The 24,635-nt window shown below is 26.2% G+C and overlaps 1 protein-coding gene across 1 annotated transcript; it reads right to left on the bottom strand.

Moving 5' to 3' along the window:
* Positions 1–1,548: 1,548 nt before the first annotated feature.
* On the bottom strand, positions 1,549–24,384 carry LOC114120301 (apolipophorins-like). Its single transcript, XM_050201488.1, is given in 47 exon segments — positions 1,549–1,778; positions 1,887–2,100; positions 4,040–4,146; positions 4,392–4,503; positions 4,563–4,684; positions 5,180–5,385; positions 6,623–6,806; positions 7,762–7,934; positions 8,023–8,153; positions 8,232–8,465; positions 8,848–9,056; positions 9,135–9,435; positions 9,505–9,633; positions 9,702–9,829; positions 10,068–10,372; positions 10,438–10,661; positions 11,691–11,887; positions 11,955–12,117; positions 12,193–12,345; positions 12,422–12,601; positions 12,749–12,975; positions 13,046–13,255; positions 13,322–13,475; positions 13,557–13,701; positions 13,763–13,983; positions 14,095–14,289; positions 14,378–14,583; positions 14,651–15,526; positions 15,609–15,805; positions 15,878–16,138; positions 16,575–16,762; positions 16,835–17,020; positions 17,363–17,542; positions 17,611–17,642; positions 17,645–17,682; positions 17,753–17,969; positions 18,416–18,566; positions 18,836–19,168; positions 19,262–19,427; positions 19,523–19,784; positions 19,936–20,122; positions 20,244–20,396; positions 20,486–20,674; positions 20,760–20,962; positions 21,077–21,148; positions 23,452–23,608; positions 24,244–24,384. Coding segments are annotated over 45 exon segments (8,766 nt in total). The 5' UTR covers positions 23,519–23,608; positions 24,244–24,384; the 3' UTR covers positions 1,549–1,778; positions 1,887–1,908.
* Positions 24,385–24,635: the final 251 nt, after the last annotated feature.

The raw sequence follows: 24,635 nt of genomic DNA, 5'->3' as shown, positions 1-24,635 counted from the left end.
TTAAAAACATTTAATTTTAAGTATGCTGTAATCACATACCTATTTGTTTTTAAAATATTTTATTTTTTTAACACATTTTTTTTATTCATTATTTTTTTTTTATGCAATTCTTCAAAATAATAAGATAAATGTTCAGCTTATAATTAATATTTGACAAACAGGTATGTTTAGGATGTATAAAATTATAATTTTTCCTGGACCTCGAAAATGTCGAAATATGTCAAAATTGCGAAAATTTGAAAGTACTTTTGTAGTTGAAAATTCATAACATTTCAAAACATACGTGTTATCAATATCAAAATGAAAAAAGATAGGCAAGTGAGTAACGCTCTGCTCACAGGTATTGAGTGGAGTTTGGACATAGAAACTGAATGTGTCAAGTTTGAATGTAATGATATGTACAAAAAACGATTCTGAACTGAGATAATTTATCTCGAAAACAAATTAATTAGTTTTATGTCTTTTCTGAACAATTTGAAATTTTATTGTTACTTGGTATTAATTTCGATAATTTTTCAATGGCAATAAGACAATTTTCAGAGGAACTCTATTTTAAGTTTTAACCTTTCAATCCTTGGCTTTAAATAGAAAAAAACATTAAATACATTTTTAATTACAGTTTAATTTGCAAATATTTGTGATTTTGTTAATACTTGAAGTTTAAACTCTAATTATAAAAAAATTGTGCCTGTGTGTTTTTATAATTTTTTGAATCAATATATATAAAACTAACTCGTTAGTATAACTATGGAATAAATTTTCAAGTATTTTGATTTAGCCAAAAACATTTTATCGATATTTATAAAAAATACGAGTATTTTAAAATTTTAAATGACCTTAAAATAAACGAAATGTTTTAAGAGTCAAATTATGTAAATAAAATGCTAATGTAAACAACTAGTGAAAGTTTCGAGTATCTACGACTTATACTTTTTGAATAACAACAAATATTTAAAAATTTTTAGGATAAATCGTTATTGTTAGGCAAATTTGTAAAAATTTTAAATTCAGACGCTCATAACATTTTTTTCCTATAATGACGCTTTAGTTTTCTTTTTAGTTATTTGAAGGAAAATTTATGGAAAACTTGTGTTGAATTTTTCAACCTTAGATATAAATACTAAAAATAACTTTTGGATAAAATGGTATTGTAAAAAAGAACTTTTGAGAAGAAAAAATTGTTAAAAACAGATTGGAAAAAGCATACCATTATTGTGACCTACTCTATGTCACCTTCAATTTTTTTTCTTATATGAAAGTGAATCTCGTTGGCAAGTGGGATGTGAAATAAAACAATTTTTTATGCAATGCCAGATTTTTTATCATACATAAATCTAAAAAAGTAATTAAAATTTAAAATGTCCATTTATAAAAAAAAAGTAATAATATTTTTAAATGTATATTTTGTCTAGAGAATACTAACTATATAAATATTTTGTGAAAAATTACTGTCTACAGTTATTCATTTTTAAAGCAAAAAATAATCTAATTTTTTCTAAGTATTCAGACAACAGATATGGTTATTGTTCATGAATAAATCTTTACTAATTTTCAATGCCATAAAATATTTTATTTTTTTTTTTTCATAATAATATGTAATAATTAACATACCTACATAACAATAATAACTAGGTACTATGACAATATTATACTAATTTAATGATAATTATAATAGATTTAAACATTTTTTTTGTATTCTTGATTTAATATTTAAAAAATAATAAATATTATTGTTAATTGAAATATTTCATTTGACCAAAACACGTGTTAATTTGTATCTGTAAATAGAAATAAAAATAATTAATAAACCATTTCAAAACGATTAATGTATACAACTGCACTACCTACACTAAAACTACAAAAAAAAAAAATCGTTATATTTGTACCTATAACTCTGTTTTTTATAGATCAGGTTGTGACGACAACGCATCTTGCGTATGGCATCACTCCGTTGTACAATGAACTGGAACAACTTCTCTCGACCACTGAATCAGTAACGGACATACCTACTATTGTCTTACATAACGATTGTAAGAAAATTTTTTCTTGTGAATTTGTGGCGTGGGTTAAGAACTGAGAATCGTACATGGTCCCACTTGTCTGTGAAATACAAACAAATATATTAAATTAGTTGGATACATATAGTTCGCAAAATTTAATATCGTCTCTGTCTGCAGAGGCATTGTTAGGGAGAGTGGATAAATTTGGTGGGAAGATCTATTATGAGCCTCGAGTTTTCCAAATTTGATAGTATATAATATGTTTTTAAGTATACATAAATTAGGTATAATATAGGTACATAAATTGTTATCTCGTAAAAACTTGTTCAAAAAATTTATATTTTATTTTAGTCGTTATAGTCATGGTTTGATTTTTAATGTAGGTACACATTTTTTTATTATAATTATATCTATTTAACCGCCATTTTTAAATGCATTAAACATTTTTATCTACTGGTTATTATCATTTTTAGATTCTGAACGAAGTGATGAATGTATTGATTTTACAATGATGTGTGTTTTTTTTTTTTTTTTGTGTCTGTGTACAACATAACTAGTCGAAATAAAATAATAATGCTCCAATTTCAAACTATGGGGGTGGTTTCCGATGTAAAAGTGAATATCCTTGGTGCATTATAGAGGTAAAAAGTTTTCAAAAAAATCGAGAAAAACAAAAAAAAAATGACGGAAAAACGGCAATTTTTACGCAAAACCAGTTTTCGACCAAATCGATTTTTTTTTATGGTTGTAATTCAAAAACTAATCACTGAAAATACTTGAAATTTTCACCAAATGTTAATGTCAGTGGTATCCGTATATAGTTAAATTTTCAAAAAATTTTGACTTTTTTTGAGTTATTTATAGACCACTGAAATTTTCGATTCTTTTGAGAATTTTTTTTTAAAGTGTCGATAAAAAATTTTTGGATGACCAAAAAGTTTTGAAAATTTAATACAAGGTTCCTTATGAGTTGTTTTTAATGTAGCTAAAAAAAATTAAAAATCGTTAGTCACAATTTTTTTTTATAAGCGTTTTTAGTTCAAATTTTTACGAAATCTGTCGAAAACGCGAAAATTTGCAAGTAAATTTGAAGTTGAAAAATCATAATTTTTTTTTCTTTTATAACTAAGTTTTGAAAATTTGGTACAAGGTTCTCCATACATTTTTCTTCAAATATCTGTAAAAAAAACTCTACCGGATTCAGACAAAAAATTTTTATGAGTGTTTGAAATTTAAATTTTTACAAAACCGCGTTAAATAACAGTTTAACCTCAAACGATTTTTGATATTTGTTATTATTCAAAAAGTATAAGTCGTAGATACTTGAAAATTTTACCAGTTATTAAGATTCGCGTTTTCTTTACGTGATTTAAATTTCAAAATATTTTGACTTTTTTTGAGCTATTTATAGACAACTGAAATTTTCAATTTTTCTGAAAAAATATTTTTGAAGTCGATAAAATTTTTTGGCCTTATCAAAATACTTGAAAATTTAATACAAAGTTCCTCATAAGTTATTCTTATAGTGATTAAAGAATTATAAGAATACATAGGCACAATTTTTTTTTATTAGCATTTGAAGTGCAAATATTGACAAAAATTCGTCAAAACTATGAATATTTGCAAATTATTTTGTAGGTATATTTCATAAAAATTTTTGTATAAGTAGCTAAGAGTTGAAAATTTAATACAAGGTTTTTCATAAGTTTAGCTTACAATTATTATAAAAGAACTTAAATTTTGTTGTATTCAGGCCATTAAAACATAAACCACCTTTTTCACCAACCACTAGAAATTATATCCTAGGCTGACAAATCATCTTCGTTCAGAATCGTTTTTCGTATACAATGATAACTATCATTGGATTCAAATTTAACACTCCTATAATATATAATAATGATCCATACGGCACCTAATGTACAGCAGAGCGGTACTCACTTGCCCGCTTTTTTTAAGATTATTCCTTCCCCGAGGGAATCAATAAAAACATTGGGTACTTTTCCATTATCATTTATCATACTCGAATTTCATTTACTAACCATAAGCACCAAATTCGTCTCTAGTGATGTGTTATAAGTATATCCGTTGTCGCTGTATTTACCGTCCGGCGATGAAATTGTATAAATGGTGTTCTCACCACTCGCTCCTGAAAAATAAAATATTATTAGAATTAAAAATTACTATTTTTTGTACTTGATAAGTATCTAATCTGTCTTCGAGGATTTTATTTAAATATATGCATATATTATATATTGTATGTACTTACATAAATTTGCATACTATATATATATATATACTGTACACACACACACACACACACACACACACACACACACACACACATAATATAATATCATAGTTACGATAATATTTAAAAAGATAAGTACTCACCGAATATGCCATTATCCGAAACATCATTCAAATTGATGGGGGCAATCAGCAAAAAGGAAATACTTTGTTTCGTATACCATGACGTTACGTATTTGAACGTATATTGAGATACCTGTAGTACAAGATATTATATTTTTAATCGATTATCGAATTATTTTGAGAAGTACTTACGCCTATAACAGAGCTTTGGGTATCGTATAATGATTGTGCGACGGACAAGACAACTTTATCAGCGTTCGCTCTGTACGGGTAATTTGCCGAAAGTATGTACGCTTTGTCTTTTGTATTTTGACCTGAACATAAAATCATAAATATATTATTGTCAGCCCGATACTCCGATAAAGTTTCATCTATTTTGTATAATATTTCATCGATTTAAGTGTTTAGCATATTATTATACAGCCTCATCTATACACCACATGTATATTTAAATTAATTTAATGTTTGTAAGGCCGTAGCTAAAAAAATATTTATTTTTTTTTTTTTGGGGGGGGGGAAGAGAGTATAAAGATTTTGCATTATATAATAAAATATTAAATTATAGAAATATTATTGAAATTTTAACTACCTATTCAATCTTATTTCAAAAATAAATTTCGGGGGGGGGGGGGGTCTGAACCCTAAACCCTCCTGCTACGACCTTGAATGTTTGACTAAAAATTAAGAAAATTTCATTGAATATAGCTCAAAATGATTGCAATAGTTTTCGATAACAATTTGAAACAAATTTCATTCTAAATTAAAGTCTAACAATTAGATAATATTATTATGTAGGTATGGCATCTTACCAGTAACTGTTTTAAACGAATGAATTAACTGAGATTGGAGTCTACTTGTTCCAGCGTCATCGTCAGTAGTGGTGATATGAGATCCTATCCATTCCGGCATGTTACTCAATATTTTTGTAATGCCGTCATCCTCATTAGTTGTATACATATGCACCTCAGAATCTGTAGATTTTCCAGAGTATCCAATAAGAATAAATTTGACGTCACTAAAATTCAAACCAAAAATAATAACTAAAATTGTTTGAAAATAATTCTAATTATTAATTAATTCATTTTATTTGGTTTATTTGTTAAATACTTAATAGTTACAACTTATAAATTAATAATTTAAAGAAAGGATGCACATTGCACATATTATATTATAATTTTACATAATAAATATATGTTAACTTTTGAGATATCGGAAATAGACCCACAGACCACAACAGAGAAAAGTGGTGTAGGGATGATATATGTTTTCCGGGACAGTAATACGTCATGTTAGTGATCATAATAATTTTATTATAGAAAAAATAAATATTAACACACGGCGTAAAAAGTTTTTGATAACATCTCTCAACCATTATATTTTTTTTATAAATTATATTTTTATCATTATAATACTTACGTATAATAATTAAATAGTGATTTGAAAACTCTTGTCGTAAATTATATTTAAAAGTATTAGAAAGAAAAGAAATTTTTATCTTACAATGTATGTATAATGCAATTTAAATAGTCAAATTTAAATAATGTGGTAAAAAAATACAAATATCTTTTACTTAAATGATAAGTTTGAAAACTTAAAATTAGAATGAACAATATTTTTTTACGATAAAATCAACCTGTTTTATAATAATTGCCCTGATTAATAATACTTACTTACCTGGTTGGTGCAGTTAAACTACACTTAAAATTATTATAGTACCGCAACTACCAACATTTATCACACTTGTACTAACATAATGAATAATATAATGACTAATACATGTCTTAACGCTGCATAATAAATATGTTGGTAAGTTGTTACTAATGAGTTGAATATATTTCAACTCAAATCATACAATACAGTGTAAAGACACATCATGTTTTATATTGAGCAAGGCCGTTTCGACCGAAATCGTACCCTTCGCTTTTCGGCCAAAACAAAAAGTTTGATATAATAATAATATTATTTAATATAATACTTTAAGTCTTTATGTACAACACATAGAAAATTATTATAAGTTTAAAATTTCTGTCACTATTTGATTTTTGTTAGCGGTGGTTCACTAGATTTTTAAGTAATTATTTTAAAATAACAAAATGATATATACAAATGTGATATGTGTATAACATAAAATATGAATTAAACGTTTTGTATTAGTCGAAAAGTAAATTGTCCGAAAAGAGAATGTTACATTTTTGGTCAAAAGGGACTCGCCCTTTATTATAATATGATATAATATGATATAATATATTTACTTTATTCCTTTTCTTTTAAAATTGCTCTCAACTTGTTTTATGAAAGGATTTAATATTTTCGAAAATGTTTCTTCAATTTCTATGGTTTCTTCAAACAAAATCATTATATCTGCTACGTCGTTTGGTTCAGATATTTGGACATTCGTCGTCGCGTCTATTGTTCTTTCGTGTACTGAAGTCATTACTATATTATGAAAAATAAACATTAATAATTTGATGCATGTATCTAAAAATGTGTATTATTATAAAAAAAGCTATAATTTCTATAATTATTATAACCACAGAGTGGTACTCGTTTTCCAGAATCAACTTTTCCCCGAAAGTCCGAAAACCCGAAATCTTTTTTCCGAACGCCTATTTACCGACAGTTATTGTTTCCGATATTAAAAATTTTAAAATTTTGTTATTAAGTAGATCTACAGTGGTGTATTTTCTATAAATTATATTTTATACTTATAGCTAAAATACAACTACTGAAAGATAAAGTCAATATTTACGAAAAAGTACGGGTATCTTGACTGTATTGCACTTTGCCATTATTACAACAACACATGCCTTTTAAATGTTTAATTATTACATTATATATATTTACTCATTATAATTTATCGACTTTAATATCGATTCGAGTAACAGGTGTTTGAGAAAGAAGGTTACGAGTGTATGGACTTTCGGGTAAAATACTATTTGGAAAAAAGTTCATTCTGAAATTTCGATTTGGGAAAAATACCGATAACGCCACAGAGTATAATATAATTTATAATTTTAGAGACATCTACTACTCAAATACACAATATTTTTATCTTTATCAATACAGTATACACATTCATGTTTAGATGAATTAGAGGCACCATAAATGATTGATGTTTAAAAATAAAAGGTGTCAGACTATATAAGTCGAAATATTTTTTTTACTATCAGTTCTATCGCAGTATTGCAGCACGCACATTTACTATTATCATGTTGAAATATATCTATACTATCAGCGAAAAAAAATATGTGTCCATTGCTTTACTAAAGTACCCACATTAAATTAAAAATTATTCGAGGTGCTCAATAATTTTAATGAACATTCTTTAAGTATAAATGTTAGGTACCTAATTACATTTAATAAGAACCACATTGTACTATAAAATACTTACTGCACATATCTGGAATATTACAATTTGACATAAAGTTTTGTCTAGCCATGCTCACGAAAGCTTTTGCCACTAAACAAGCCTTATCCAAGCTGTCTTGTTCAGATGTAGCTGAAGAAACGATTTGATTACAAATCGTTCTATATGCTGTTTGTGAAATAGTTTGGAAAAATCGTCTAAGTACAAAAACAAAATGTATTTAATAATTACCTATACGTTTCTTTTACCTACAAGAAGTAATTAATTTATGAATTATATATTTACCTTAAAGTAGATTTTCCAGAAAACAAGCTGGAACATAGTGGTTGGTCGGTTTGTATTAAATCGGTATTGGTTGGTTCGGTGTTTCCTATTTTTCTGTACGCCAACAAAAACGATACCATATCTTCGGATAACTAACATGAAAATACAAACACAAATTTAATGGTTTTTTTTTTATTTCTTTTTTTTTTTATTTTTTTATCATATTTTACTTCTCCGTTAGAAAGTTTGAAATCATATCTAGGTTCTTGATACATAGATCCTAGTAAACCAAACACATGACCATAATGGTATCCATTAATAAACACTTGAATAATATTGAAATCCAAAGTGCATTTAATACTGACACCAACAGAAATTTCAATTCCAAAGTAAAAAACATCCTTCCAAATTTTTAAATTGTCATTTATAAGTGGAAAATCAACATCTCTGCCATTTACAGTAACCTATTAATATTATTTAAAATTAGTGGGTACCTAACTAAAATTTGATCATCATTTTTAAAATCTATATTAATAATAAAAGCTAATAATATTAAATACAGTTGGTAAATACAAAAGACTAATACCGAGAATGATGAGAAAAATTGTCATAAATCAAGTTTGAACTGAGTATCTGTATATAAGGCTAATTTACTTAATTAAACAAAAATATATTGTTACATTGATAAACATTTGTTCAATGTATAAATTTAAAAAAAAAATGTTTCGATATACTATATTATATATTTACCTATTATTTTTTTTGTAAATTGGTGTAAACATCAGTATTTTATACATTTTAATGTATAGGTATGTAAAGGTTAATAATTATTTTTTTACTTCTTACCCTTCCATCAGAAAATAACTCGTATTTTTCACCATTATAGGTTGAAACCGACAACTTTGTTAAAACGTTATTTTCATAATAGGCAAGTATTGAAAATTTGTTGTTTACAAAATCCTCAGCCAATGTATAACATCCAGTGTATGGCATAAAGCTGTAGGCTTGACTATTGTATGTTATTATATAGATGGAGTCGATAATAACACTTTGAGCTATACAAACGATAAGATAATATGAAGCATGAATTAATAATTTTAAGTACATTTTAAAAATGAATAAGTATACATTACCATCATACGGTGGTATTAAATGCGATGGATTCACATGCCTATTATATAACTGCATACTATATTCATTGAGCTCAAATAACAAGGGATTTTCATCGGTTGGATATTGGAATGTATTTGGTGAGGCTAAGTGAAGAACAGTCTGGCAAAAGTTAAAAAGTTTACTTAATGCATTATAAATAGCCATTGCTCTGTCGTGATCCACGTAATTGGAGAAATTAAACATCACTGACTTCACCAATATAAATCCTTTATTCCTTAAGGCTATTATTTCTCTCTGGCTCACCGGTACATCATGAATGACCTACATGATTAAATCCAAATCATAAACATAAATTTGATACACATATAATTATATATACATAATACATACATTATTTATGTACTTATCCAAAGCACTGACAAAACTAGCAAAATCTGTAGTTGGAGCTGACATTTCTAGTTCTTTCAAATAGTTGTGTATTTCTTTCCATAACTTTTCTTTGAAAGGATATGATTTTAACTACAAATAATCATTATAAAATATAAGAATACAATCATAAATTTTATTTTATGCTTAGACTATTTTACTTTTTCAATTTGATCACGTAACAGGTCATAAATCGACAAGCTCTTGATATAATCTTCTGTTAAGTCTTTAATGTTATTTATTGCTTTTTCAAGTTCCTTAATTGCTTTCATAAATTTATCCATAACATCTAATTAATAAAATAGAATCCAATTAATTGTTGAGCCTTTATACATGAGGCACATTTTCATAAATTTAGTTAAATTAAGATAACTAAGTTTAAATTTTAAAGTGAAATTATAAAGTAAATAATAATTTATAATATTATGTACCGAATTAAGTTATAACCTTATTATAGCTATAAGTTATTATTAAACCAACTAGTAGCACATTTTTAAAATTAATTTATTCAATAAAAAATATCTTACTATCATAATACTCTTTAACCGAACGAGGTTCTGACGATTGCATGTCATTCACTGGTTCATCAGTATATAGATTTAACTGTCTTAATATGTCCTGTAAAGTAAGCTTCACTTGTTCCATTAATTCATCAATATCATGCACCAATTTATTTCTGAATATATCTGCTTGATATGAATAATACTTATACATTTTCTTTAAATAAATTCCCATTTTTTCATTTAGATATCTAATCGAGTTTACGAAATAGTGACTATTATGATCTATACATTCAATAACATCAGCAAATACAGCTTCTGTGGTATTTCGTCTGTAAGTGGATAAAATACATTAATTTACCCATAAAATATATTAGATTAGATATTTTAAATTTACATGAACATTGGTACTTGACGTATATAAGTATCTTCCAAGACTTCTTTAAATATTTGTTTAGCCTCATCACGCGAATAATTTATCAATGCACGATATTGCAGTGGTTGGGCTTTTCTTGCTTCATGCCAACGTATTCTACGCTGCTGTTTGGCAACATAAACTATATTTTTTATGTTACTGTGTACGCTTATAAATAATTCAATGAATTGTCCCTTTAATGATTGCTAGAACATAAGGATTGTGTAAGTTTGTATTAAAAAAGTGGGCAAGTAAGTACAGTAGGTATCGAGTGTACTTCATAATTGAGTAGGTCATTGTAATAAATTTTACACAAAATATTGTATTCAATAAAAAAAACATAGTACAAGAAAAACCATCTTGAGCCAAGCCGGTCTGTTACCTTATATAACTAAAGTAAATTTCATTATAAATTTATGTTGCTGCTATAGTAATTTATTTTTCTATCACTTATTACTTATTAGTAATACGATGACTTTAATTAATTTTTCTAGATAACACATTTATATCATATGTTATTATTATTATTAATTTTTGAATCAATTCAAACTTACTTTAAAACAGTGTAAATTGGTTCACGGTAAAGTTAAAATTAGTCTAAATATTTTAAAAATATATAACCGTGTACCTATAGTTAAATTTAATAATATACGTTAAAGTCCCCACTTATATTTTTAAATTAGAACAAAATAGTTAAACTTATTTTTCGTTTAAATAATATATGAATATGATTTTGTCAAAATTTGAACTTCAATTGTTTATAAAAAAAATTGTTCTTACGATGCATTTATAATATTTTTAATCAATTACTAGAAAGACACTCTTGAGAGTGATTTTATATTACATTTTACAGTTTTTTGGACAATCCTAATACTTTTTATCAACATTAAAAAAATTAATTCAAATGTCTATAATGTCTCAATATTAGTCTAAATGTTCTCATAATTTTATATAGTATGTAAAAAGTTAATAAAAGTGACAACCTAGGTTATTAAGAAATTACTTATTATTTTACTCTCAAGGCCGAAACCCCTAAAGTATTGACTACATTAAATTTTCTGTCACTATTAAAAATATTGAAGTTGAAAATTGAAACATTTTTAGTGTTCCAAACTTAGAAAACAAAAAACAAAAAAATAATAATAAGTATGAAAAATATCATTGTAAAATCAATAAATTGATCACTCTACTTATTAAAAAAAAATTTTATAATACTATATGCACATTGCACATACCCAAATTGCATTGGATTGTTCTGAACTCAAATGGTTATTTGTTTCCCACCAATGTTTTTTATCTAAGAATTTTTTTAAGTATCCCACAGGCATGACGTCTTTGCCATTGTTTCGAATACGAGTAGCACTAATTACGGCCGATTCATCCATAACAATAAAACCTTCGACCATCAGTTCTTCAAGATTTCCCGTTTTATCTAATAAAGATATACCATCGTTTAAACACAGAATGAATTATTTCATTTGAAGTTAGTATATACAAACCATTCCATTCCAATATTAATTTGAAATTTGGATTTGAGCTAACCGACAATTCAAAGGAATAAGGTCGCTCATTGTAACGTATGTTCGAACGCGTATTTAAAACTCCGTCATTTACCGTGATAGTCGAAACAACATCGACCATGGCAATATCTAAAATGTTAATCTATACAAAAAAAAATTAAATTATATCAATATTCACCAGCTATTTATTAACAATATAAATAAAGGGAGTACAAACTTTGTTAGTGAATCCTTTAGGCACTAATTCAAAATGTAATTGAATGGGTTTAATATTGTTATCTGAGTCAATAAAACGTATATCTAAATATTTTGCCCATTTATCACTTGAAATAAAAATAGCATTTTTGATTTCATAATCTAATTTCATTCCCTAAATAAAAAAAAAGTACGATCTTATATCATAAGGTTATTGTTTCAAACGTAGGATTAATATATAACACTCTTACTTTGCTTTCAGCCATTAACGAAGCAGAATACAAAACTCCATTATCTTGAAAATCTCTATTCAAACTAGTATGGAGTTTTAATGTTTGTTCTGTAGTGGGGAAAATATCAAGTTCTAATAGTATATATAAAGGATTTTCCCAGCTCTTAAACATCTTGACATCGGTTGTTATACCCATTTTCTAAAATGTTTAATGTTTTATTGATTTTTTTTTGTTTGTATACAAGTTAAATTGAATTTTATTAATTTGATAAAAGCCAAAAGGCTTCAAAAAATGTGATTTTTTTTTTTAGCTACATCTACTTAAGTTTTAAAGTATTTATGTTACCTTATCATTAAATGAAGGCACACATATTTTTATGTCAGTGCCTGCAGAAAGACCATCTTGAATTGAATAGTAATTATTTATTGACAAGGTGCTTTCAGAATTTGGATCTTTTTTAAAATCTAACCATAATCGACCCGCATATTTCAAATCGTAACCTCCTTTAATTTGATCCAAGCTATAATACGCTAAACCTCTTATTTCTCGTTCATTATATAACAATTTGAATGCTACAAAATAATATATTTTTCAATAAAATATAATCATGTTTACATATTTAAAAAATGTGTAAAATCTAACCTGTTTTTTCACAGTTTGTAAACCATTTAAGTCTATACGAGTCAATTAAAATTTGTGTTGAATACATTTTAAGAATATGCTCTTGATCCAATGAGTAATTACCAAATGTAACACAAGAATTAAATTCTAATTCGTCACTATTAACCAAATAATTAAAAATACTCGGGGAATTCACTTTAGATATTAATTTATAAGACCAATCTGATGCACCTAAAATAAAATAACTATTACTATTATTCATGAATATATATATTTTTTAATATTATTGAATTATACTTGTTATATTATAACTTAAATCCATCATTATGTTTTGTTCTTTATTATCTATTTTGTGTATTTGTCTATAGTTGAACACGTGTTTAGTAACTTCCAAACGTTTTTGGTGTACAATTTTCTGATTATTTTGTTCTAGTTCAATTTTGTACTCGATCTAGAAAACGTATAAAATAAGGTTTAAATTATATCTATGACTACTCTATAGTAACTAGACTCTTAGACTCTTTAGTTTTACTTGTTTGCCAGTACATTGTAGTTCATCTATGTAATTTTTGTATAATATTTCAAAACTAATAGGTTTGACATTTTGTGATTCGTCGTAAATACTCTTTCCAGACACATAAAATTCATCATCTTTTAGTGTTAATGTATACTTGAACCTTTTATAATTAATCATTCAAAATTATTTATTATTTAATTATAAAATATCAATAGATTTACTTTTCAGATAGTAACACTTGATTATTAGATGTGCATCGAACTGTAGCAAATCCACCATCTTCAGTTTCGGAATCAGGTTTACTTTTTATTGATAAATGAACATTTACTAAATGTGCTAATGGAAAATCAACGTTTCCACTCAGGTGGATTTGACGTCCGTTCAAAAGCATTTTTCCATTTGTATTCATATAATTTAAATTTTGATCACCGGGCCATAAGACCTGTGAAATATTAATTTATAATTTATTTTATTTTAAAAGCATTCTCTCTCATTGTCTCTCTTTGTATCAATAAAAAATTAATTGAATGTTTTGATAAATATTAAAACATACTTTAGTATCGAATGCATATGTGTTTCTTGATTCTAACCAACCATGTACGAGCATATAAGACTTATTTTCAGGATTAGGAGAATCAAAATTAATATTACAAGTAATATCGTTTGTTAATATATATAAATCAACCGTTAACGTGGAACCATCGTGGGTATCATAAAGAAGAGTATACTTGAAAGCGTCGTCTGTAAACTAAAAACAAAATTAAAATATTGAATTTTATATTAAAAATAGTTTTACTGTTTAATATTAATATAAGGTATAGAAAGTAAATGTAAACCTGTTGTTCTGTACTAATTTCATATTTTCCAAATGTTTGCGGGTATTCTGAAGTAAATTCAAGATGACTACTTTTTTTATTTTTATTTTGAACATATTTAAAATCTCTATACCCAACATTTGATGAGTCCGAAACAAGAGACTTTTCTAAAAATCCACGAACAAATAGTCCCGTGTCTTCAGTTCTCGGTAGAACAGTGATATTAGCTTTAAACGTGATAATATAGTATATAATTAATATAAGTAAAACTATTATTTTCATAAAAGTGCTTACCGTTAAATGCAACATCAAGAAAATTAGAAGCTGAAATATTTCCGTGAATTATGGGTTCGCTGTTCTCAATTAGTACGTCACAGTTTGCTTCTAAATAATCATCGTCCAAGCGGATATGATTATTACTTATGTATTCATATGGTGATTTAATATGAAGTTCGTGGGATGTAAGTAAATTCAAAGTCTTAACTTTGTATAGTAAAGCTACAAATTTGGAATTTGGTCTATTATCATAGCTTTCATCAGTTTCCAATTGTTGATCGGATTGTTCATTTCTAGTCATATCTAAATTTAAGTCCAATCTAAAAATCGGATAATTTCCACTAAAAAGTCCGTTCATTTTTACAGCAATACTATTAGCAGTTAAACTAACATCCCCTAATACTTCATTGTTTTCAAAAGTGAACGACCCTTGTAAAGAATGTCTGCTCTTTGTAGTAACAACAGCAATGTCTCTTAAAGTTAGTTTAGTTGGATAATTTTTTTTAGGATTCATATTACGTTGCACGAGAACGTAACCCTCTACGTCAAACAGAGATGAGAGATGTTGTTTGTGCGTTTTATCGTTAACTTCTGTAGAGTACTTAGCTTCAAATATTGGTAAATATTTCATTGTATCTGAGTCCACCTGTTCAAATTTAACACCAGTACTCAAAATGTGCTGGGAACCATCAATATCTGCAATAACTTCTATGGTTTTTTGTTCATCGGAATCAACTAATGTACCTTGCAGAATTCTTCTGGTGAATGGAGTTCTAAACTCTGCTACTAATTTATTATGTTCATTAGTATCATAAACAAAGAGTAACTCCAAACCACGTTTAGTGGCCGCACCCGGTGTAACAAATATACACTTGATATATTTTAGCTTTGGTGCTATTAAATAATTATAATAAATAATTAATTGATTGATGAACGAATAATTGATAGTTGAATATTTTAAGTATAGTATACTTACACTTTAAGTCGTAATTTCCTTTTACAATATATTTAGTTAATTCTTCATCAACTTTAAAAATTTTTAAAGAAAATGATGATGGACCAGAGAATGGCAGTAAAGATTTTAACTCTCCGTTCCAAGGACATTTATAATTAATGAAAAATGATAATCCTATAATATCCTCAAATTGATCAAATGTTCTTGTATATGATGTTCTAGAAATAAAATTATTATTATCCATGTATTTTAAAATAAATATTATTTTGTATTTTCTGTAGGTATATTACGTTTCAATATCTGTAGACAAAAGAGGTGTTTCAATCAATTGACTTCCTTTTTCTTGTACTATTGAATAAGCTCCAGATTTTATAGTCAGTATATCTATAACGTCCAATGGAAGTTCATAAGCTATTTGGAAACCTTTTTCTTCAACCGCCTCAAACCAGAAATCAAATCCTGTGGAAGTATGGAGTGACGACGATATTTTATATCCGGAATTAACAATATATCCATCGATCATTAACATAGCGTTAAGATCAAGTGAACCACTAAAAATAATTGTTATAAATTCATCAGTTATAATTCATAATAAATAATTAATAATCAAATACCAATACTATAATTTTTATATTGTATATCTTATTCATTTTTTTAGTCCAAATCATAAAATAAGCAAGTGAATTTCATAATATAATATGAACTGAACAGATGTTTTAAAGATTGTTAATAATAAAAATCAAAGTAGGTAGGTAATACACAAAATATTGGTTTATAAGAACTATTTAGATCATATTTAAGTTTCAAAGAAAACTGAGCTGAACATTTTTTTGATTTATTCATGAATAAAGTTCACTCTCAAATTTCACAGAAAGGGTACCTATTTTATTTGAATTAAATATAATCATTTGTTATGTATGAAAGTATTTTATTAATATATAACAAGATACAATTTTATATTTATTATAAATAGTTTTAAATACTTACCTAGGAACAAGTTTGAGTGTGAAATTTAAATTTTCTGGGTGTTTAAAATAATTTTCTAAATCAATCTTAGTAGCTATATCAACTTTAATAGCTGTTGTAGCCTGGATATTTAGGGAAACTGGAAGCCCAGTACATGTTGCGAATTTAGTTTCGGAATCGATAATTGATATTTGTTTCCTTATATTCAGCTAAACACATTTATGATTTTTTAATAATAAAGTAGATATTTAATATAAATAAACGTTGAAATAATTATTTACTTCAATGTTCTTTTTGTCAGTTGCAGAATTATCAAACTGCTTAAGTAAAGCATCAATTATATGTTGATAAGTAATTTGACATTCAAGTCCTTGGAATGTAAACCAACCGAGATCATTTCCCAAAAATTTAATTGCTATATCAATATACATTTTTTTCATTTCTTCTTCAGGAATATTTTCACAAGTCTGCAAAAATAGAAAATAATACAATTTTTATCTATTACTTATTCTGATACTCTTATATATTTTTACTATATTATGTTAAGCAGAACATTTTAATGTTTTTTTTGAAAAATCTTTTTAGATTTTTATTATTTTACATGTGATTATAATTTATAATATTTATGGTAAATAGTTAGATAGTTAAAAATAATATTTTAAAATGTCTGGATAATACAAAGGTTGCGACAAAAATAAAAACATTGATCATGTAACTTAATAATATAGAATAATACTGTATACCTAGTTGTATGATTTAAAAAAAATGTTTATAATTATACACTGATATATTACCTATAAATAGCTTACCTGTTTGGAATAAGATTCAGAATCTATATCATTCAGTTCTCTATTCTTCGCATAGTTTATTGCCTGAGTTACATAATTTTTAACATTATCGAAAGTAGATTCTTTACTTTTTGTAAGATATCCTTCGGGTCCAAATAGATTTTTCAGTAATGGTTCCAAATTTTCAACACGAACATCAATCTAAATTATAATGAGAATTAATTAGTAAAAGGAATCGAATTTTTAAATAAAAGCATTTTAATATTTACATCAAAAATATCATATTGATGTCCAAATAATTCGCTTTAAGTGATGCCGAAGAAGACCGTGCCAAAAAAGTACTGAAAATGATTAATTATAGAACATTATAATTGAGTTAATAATTATACTGTAATAAGTTTGTTGTATTACTCATATGAATAAATGACTTCTCCGTCCAACAAAAATCCACTATGTAGTAGAGGACATTGATGGTAATACTCTAAATTTTGTGAGTAACGTAGAATGTCATTGAGTGGTCTTTTTGACGACTTCATCAAAATTCTTTCATAAAATCTTTTTTGGTCTAGTTTATATTCATCTGCAGTCGTCTGTAAGTTACTCAAGTAGCTGAATAAGAAAGCTCGAACTAAAATGAAAATAATTATCATAATGCCATAATTATGTTAATTTTTTAATATTATTGATAAAAACGTGTTTTAAATGGAAAAAATATTAAACATAAATTAATTTTTTTTACATATTAAAGAAGAACATAAGTTTTACCCTTTACTTTCTCACATTTTTTTCTGTGATCATAGTAATGGATCCTAATCCAATATTTATTAGTAAAACTAATGTATTTGATTATATATCATATATATTATATATGTGCGCGTATATATATTTATAACATTGTTATGGACTAAAAAGTTTAGCATAATATAGAAACTAGAAAAGTAAGCATGTACAATTTTTACATTAATTGGTTGTTTCATGTTATCTTAAATATTAATTTAATTAAATACTAAATCTAAAACAATAATGCTTAATCAAATGATATGATAAAAAAGTTTTTTTTTTTGTAGATCTTACTTTGAAGTTGGGTAGTTTTGTCATCTAATACATCTTTTATAACAGATGCTTTAGAGTTGGTTGGATTAATGGCAAATACTTTGAATGCTAAAATACGTAGTTCAGAATCTGCCAAAGTATTGGTAAAAATCTGTTCACAAGCTTTCTCCACCTTAATATAAAATATTAGTATTTATAAAGATTTAAAATTTGTAATTTTTTTACTTATAGATAAAATATTGTTTTCGAAATTAATTAAACAAATAAGTATACTTTCTTAATGGCTTAAATTGTTAGTATAATTTTAAATTAACATATTATACTTTATATTATATTTTATATTTGACTCATGAATTATGAAATAAATATAATTGAATGTGATATTTTAACGTATGTGTTTAATAAACTACGACTGAAATATAACATGTGTATTGCGTGTACCTTTGCATTTTTAGCATAGATTTTAAGCATGGCTAATGATGCTGCTTTAATCCTTTGAATAGTATTTTTATCCATAGTTATCTGAATAATTAAATCTTCTAGATCACTATTCATGTATTGCGCATAGCCGATACTTCTTAGACTAGCAATAATTAAATCTTCGTCTTCAGCTGATAATGGACCTTGGCCCGCTTTCATTAACGGTTTTCCTAAATTACTTAAAGTATTTGCTACTTCAGTACTATAAAAATCTTGAGTGTCTTGTAGGTATTGTTTTAATAAAGTGCCAACTCCAAGATAGCTCTGTTTTAGAGCTCTGCCATCGAGTAAACTCTATAATAAATAACAATAACATTTTTATGATTATACTTTTATTTTCAACAATAACACGCAAGTGAAATGTGAAAAGTATTTAAATAGATTTACTGATGCTTTGACCACGGCCTCTTTGGTGGGATGTTTTGCGTTTGCCAAGTTATTAAACCATGAAATAGTTAATGAATCGCTTAATTGGTGACTATCTATCAGTTCTACAACGGCTTCAATGGATTCACCACTATTAGCAGCCATTAGAGCATCAATGAAAATTTTCCTACAAGAGTATTTTTTAACAATTGTTACAATAATGATTTAAACTATTAATATTGTTTTAGATCGTAGGTATTTATCATAATTTTATCAACATACTCCGCAACTTTGGTATCCTTAAATCCTGTGCTACCACTCATTATCATGTTGAACGCAGAAAGTATGTCGTCCTTCTTTGCTACTTTTAATAATTGCACTAAATTTGAAAAACTATTACCACCATTCATATCGACTATTGGCTCGAGTTTATCCAAAGCCAACTGAGTTGCAGTAACTAACGAATTCGCATCTGCCAATCCAATTGTTGCAGTTGGTTTTTCAAACACAATAGATCGGCTTTTGGACAGACGGGTTAATACAGCTAAAAATAATACAAACACGTTACACGATAATATATTCAACATATATACATGTTTGTGTACTTTATGTACTTTGTGTGAGAGTGTGTGTATGTGTGTGTTTGCGTGTAAGTATTAAAAGTGAAAACAAGAACATGAAGATAATTTTCTTACGGGGTTGAATCGTTGACATTTTCGTTAATTGCATAGTCATAGAAACTATTATTTTAGTTACGACGTCAATTGCACTAAACGGTTGATAGAGGAAAGTCTCTTCATTGGTGACTGATATTAATGTGGACTGTTTTATTTTGATTTCAGAATGCTGAACGGCTGATGAGAACGGAGAATCTCCATAAATCTGTATAAGTACAATTCAAATAAGATAATTAATATATCAACAATATATAATTTGCTTGCTTAATTTATTAATTATATAGGTGTGTATCATAATATATTAATAAATTATAAAACATTCTGACCGGATACGATTGTGTTGATGACAATCCCAATAAATTGATTTTGTCGTAACCCGTGCATTGTGTAAGATCTTTATCCTTCGTTACTGTGAATTGCGAGTCCGACGATGTCCAATAAGGATAATATGTGGTATTACACGTCCCTTGAATATCAGTCTAAAAGCATATTAATTATGATTACTGAGTTACTGAGTCATTATACACGTTTGTTATAATAAAGAACAATAATGGGAAAAAATAGGTACCTCAAAAAATTCTTTCTGATTTTCTTGTATCGACGACACTTGCAATGCTGATATAATCGCTCGTTTTAAATTCAACGATGCGGTAGAATCCTGTGGTATCGAACAAATATTCCGACCAACTTTTCCATTATTGTAAGAAAACATAATTGGAAATCCTTCCAATTCCCGTAAGACATCTCGGCCATAAATCTGTGCCAAAATATACAACAATTATTCGTGATGATTCTGCAATTTCGCAGAAAAAAATATTCGTAACATATAAAAATAAGCTAACATTCGATCCTTGAGTTATTTCAATTAGCTTAAGATAAAGGACGGCACCACATTTTTGTGTCCCGATGACAGTGGCTCTTCCTTTAATCAATACTTCTGATATACCTTCTTCAGTGCCAGTCGGAGCAATAATAGCGGATTTACCGCTGAACAAATACCCATATTTTCTGTTCTCATCAAACAGTATATTGTTATTTGAAATTCCTAAAAACGTATTTTATGATTTATTTTTTGTTATCGATGCGCCGACATTATATGTAACGACTATGATAAAGTAATGTATAAATAATAAGCATAAATTTCGATAAGGTTACGAACCATCGGTACATTCTGTAGAACATAATACTTCACTTTCTTCAGAATCTTCTTTAATAATAGTTTTTAAAGGATCTGTATATAAAACAAATAACTTATCTTAATTTCAATTATTCTGCGTATAAGATATAGATTTATTTCTATTTTAATTTTATGTAACATTCAATTATATGTAAACGATGAGATATATTTTTGCTACCAATAGATAAAATTGTGTTTACTATTATAAGTATAGGTAATTTTCTCAACAAAAATTACCAGGGCTGAATTTACAACTGACCTTTTTTTGTTAACAGGTTTCTTTCATGGCCGAGTTAACAACAATAAAGGCAGTCAATGATTGAGCATACATTAATAAATCCCAAATCTCATATTGATTAAATCATTTCAAAATATATTAATCATTAAAAAAAATATTATAAGCGCCATTACAATATTGTATCACATTTATTTTTTTAATAAATACATATATTTATAACGATAAAATGGTGAAAACTTCAGATGCGATACATAGCGATTTACAAGTTACAACTTATAAAAATTGGTTACAAAATATGTTAATAAATGTAAAACAACTTAAATATAAAGAAAAAAATTGACTATAAAAAATGATCAGGATACGTTAAACGATTACACTTTCCTATTAATCGCCAACCATTCTGCAATTGTCTGTGGACAGAATCTAGGTCACCTGTACCTATCTGTATGTATGCACATGCCCATCAGTGTAAAATTATCAATTTATTATGCAAAAAAAAAATTACATGTAAATCAAATCAGTAGTTTCAAAAGTTTTCTAGAATAAACCTAATAAGTAGTAGTGTAACTACTGGATGGCAAGGCACGGTAACACCTGCTTGGGGCCCTCGATCTTCGTAAATAAAATTTGTACAACTAAACAAAACTTTGAATTTTATTTTAAAATACGTCTTATACACTATTATAGAGATTAAAAAAGTGCAAAACCTATCATATTTCATATAAGAGTATGCACAGAGCTGTGCTTTTATATCAATATATTATAATTAATTAAAATCAATGTAAACAACGGAAATTTAGATTATGAATGACAGAACGACGATTACATAATATCATTACTTTTATATTATTCGATAAATATGTTTAATGATCTATATAAAATACTATATAAAAAATTCATACTAACATTTTGTGATAACAAGATTGGTCTAATAAGTCCACAAAACCTAACTAAATTAAAATGTCAATTGATAGCTTCAAAAGATAAGAAACAATTTTAAACCGCCTCAGAATGGGTTACATCTCTCAATTACCTCTCGCAGAAGTTACCAAACTACGGTACGCGTACCATTGGACATTTATGCGAAAGGCCACATAGTGGTACATGGAAAATCACACGAAATCACGGAAAAGAATTCGAATTTGTATTTTCAGTTATTAATGTTTATAAGAGCACGGGAAATCTTATATTATGTATTATATATTACATTTTATATTTTGTGTAAATATTAGTTTTTATCATGTTTCCTATCCTTTTGATGTAAATGTGTAAAAATATTAGTATTAAATAATTTTAGTTTCTTTTTCGGAAAATGTTAAATAAATTTTTATACAATGTGGGTGGAGTGATCGTGAAATAAAAAAAGAACATGACGGAAGATTTGAAAATCTTTGAAGATCATGTTTCTAAAGAAAATAAAAAATTATTTAATGAATATAAATAAATTACCACAAAGCATTATATAACTATGTTACGTTAATTACAAAACTACAAGATAATATAAATAAAAATATTATAGTTTGACTTTTATAATGATTTGTGCATGCCATTCAGAAATACTGATGTACCTATAATATAATATTAAATGCAATATTTTCATTATAACAATAAAATAGTAGTAAAATGTTAGTAAATTGTTAACATTAGGTGCTGAGGTTGCTAAGATTAAATTATACACCGTAGTTATGCATTTATTATGAACCACAAACGAAAATCACACGCCTACTTATGGTTTCACTAATGCAGATCGCATGCAAATCGTTTTACTTTTTGCTAATTAATTATAGTAGGTAGTAAATACTCACTTATCCCAACTTAATATTGAAAAAGAATGATTTATACGTATATTAAGTATATCCATAAAGGTAAATGGTTTTTGTTTATTTAAGATTCAGACTAATAAGTAATAACTAATACATAATATATGTATGCAAACTTAAATATTATAAAAAGTATATTATAATTAATGAGTATGGGTAATTAATTGAAACATCAATAAAAATTATCATTCATTTAAACAATATACACGCCATGTATAACTTTAAAATATTTTAAGTTCATTTTATTTAATTTATAAACACAAATTTAATAATATTATATAAATATAGGTACAACTTACTCGAACGTCCTGATAAAGCTAATCCTACTGCTAGTGCTAGTAGGAATAACTTTATTAGGGTTTTCATGATTACTGAAGAATGATTTTAACCAAATTGGTTCTCGTAGTTTTATGGTTTCGCATGCATCAAACAAATAAATTTAAGATTTTTTCTTTCCTAAACATAAAAAAATAATCTTAAAATTTCATCCAAATCGATGATAAGCAGATATTTATTGATAAAAGTAATATTTAGTTAATTTTATTAAATTTTCTAGTTAGATTGATCAAAAAAATGTACGGACCTCTTTTAATTGGTTTTATCCATAGTAAATTTATTGTCAATGAATAATATTTTGATTTTTCCATAAATATAAGATGAATTATTATTTAAATATATATAATATATAAATTCATTTGTTTTTAATGACTAAAAATATTATATCATGAAAAGATTTAACACTAACAATACTTCCTATATAAATATAACAATTTAAATAATATTGGAAAATTAATGTAATTGTAGTGGAAATGTTTTTCCATTATTTAAATAAATGACGAACAACCCAAAACATATTTAAGTAGTAGGCACATCGAATAAATTACTTAATATAATATAATTTTAATTTTTTTTGTTTATTAAACACAGACAAAATAAATGGAACTACTGTAAGAATAAATAATTATATAGTTAAAAAATATGACGATGAATTATTATCATTTACTGTACAATGTTCACCTTTAGTTTTCAAAAATAAATTGTATATTTGTGTTTTGCCTAAGTTCATAAATAAAGTAAACACACTTACTTACCTTTTAAAATATACTAAAACCACATAAATTAATGATTTATTTATATAAAATATTTACCACAATATAGTTTAGATTATTATCAAAAAATAAAACAACTAGTAGGTATAAAATAAACTGGTTAGAGCCACTTGCACTAGTGTTATAATTTTGCTTTTTTGAGCTTTTTATACAACAACTTTATGACAAATAACTATCTAGCGCATGATCTTGAATTGATTTTAGCGGGGAAAATATTATGCGTCCGCATAAAATAAAATAATTTTAAATTATAAATTAGCAAAATCTACAACAACAAAAAACAATACCAATTAGTATAAACATTCAAATACATTAATATTCAGTATAATGCACGTATTATTTATAAATTTTCATTCATTTATTCGTACTTATAC

The sequence above is a fragment of the Aphis gossypii genome, chromosome 2, assembly GCF_020184175.1.
Source record: "Aphis gossypii isolate Hap1 chromosome 2, ASM2018417v2, whole genome shotgun sequence".
Classification (NCBI taxonomy): Eukaryota; Metazoa; Arthropoda; class Insecta; order Hemiptera; family Aphididae; genus Aphis; species Aphis gossypii.
The sequence above is the reverse complement of the archived record's forward strand: the minus strand, read 5'-3'. Positions and strand labels throughout refer to the sequence as shown.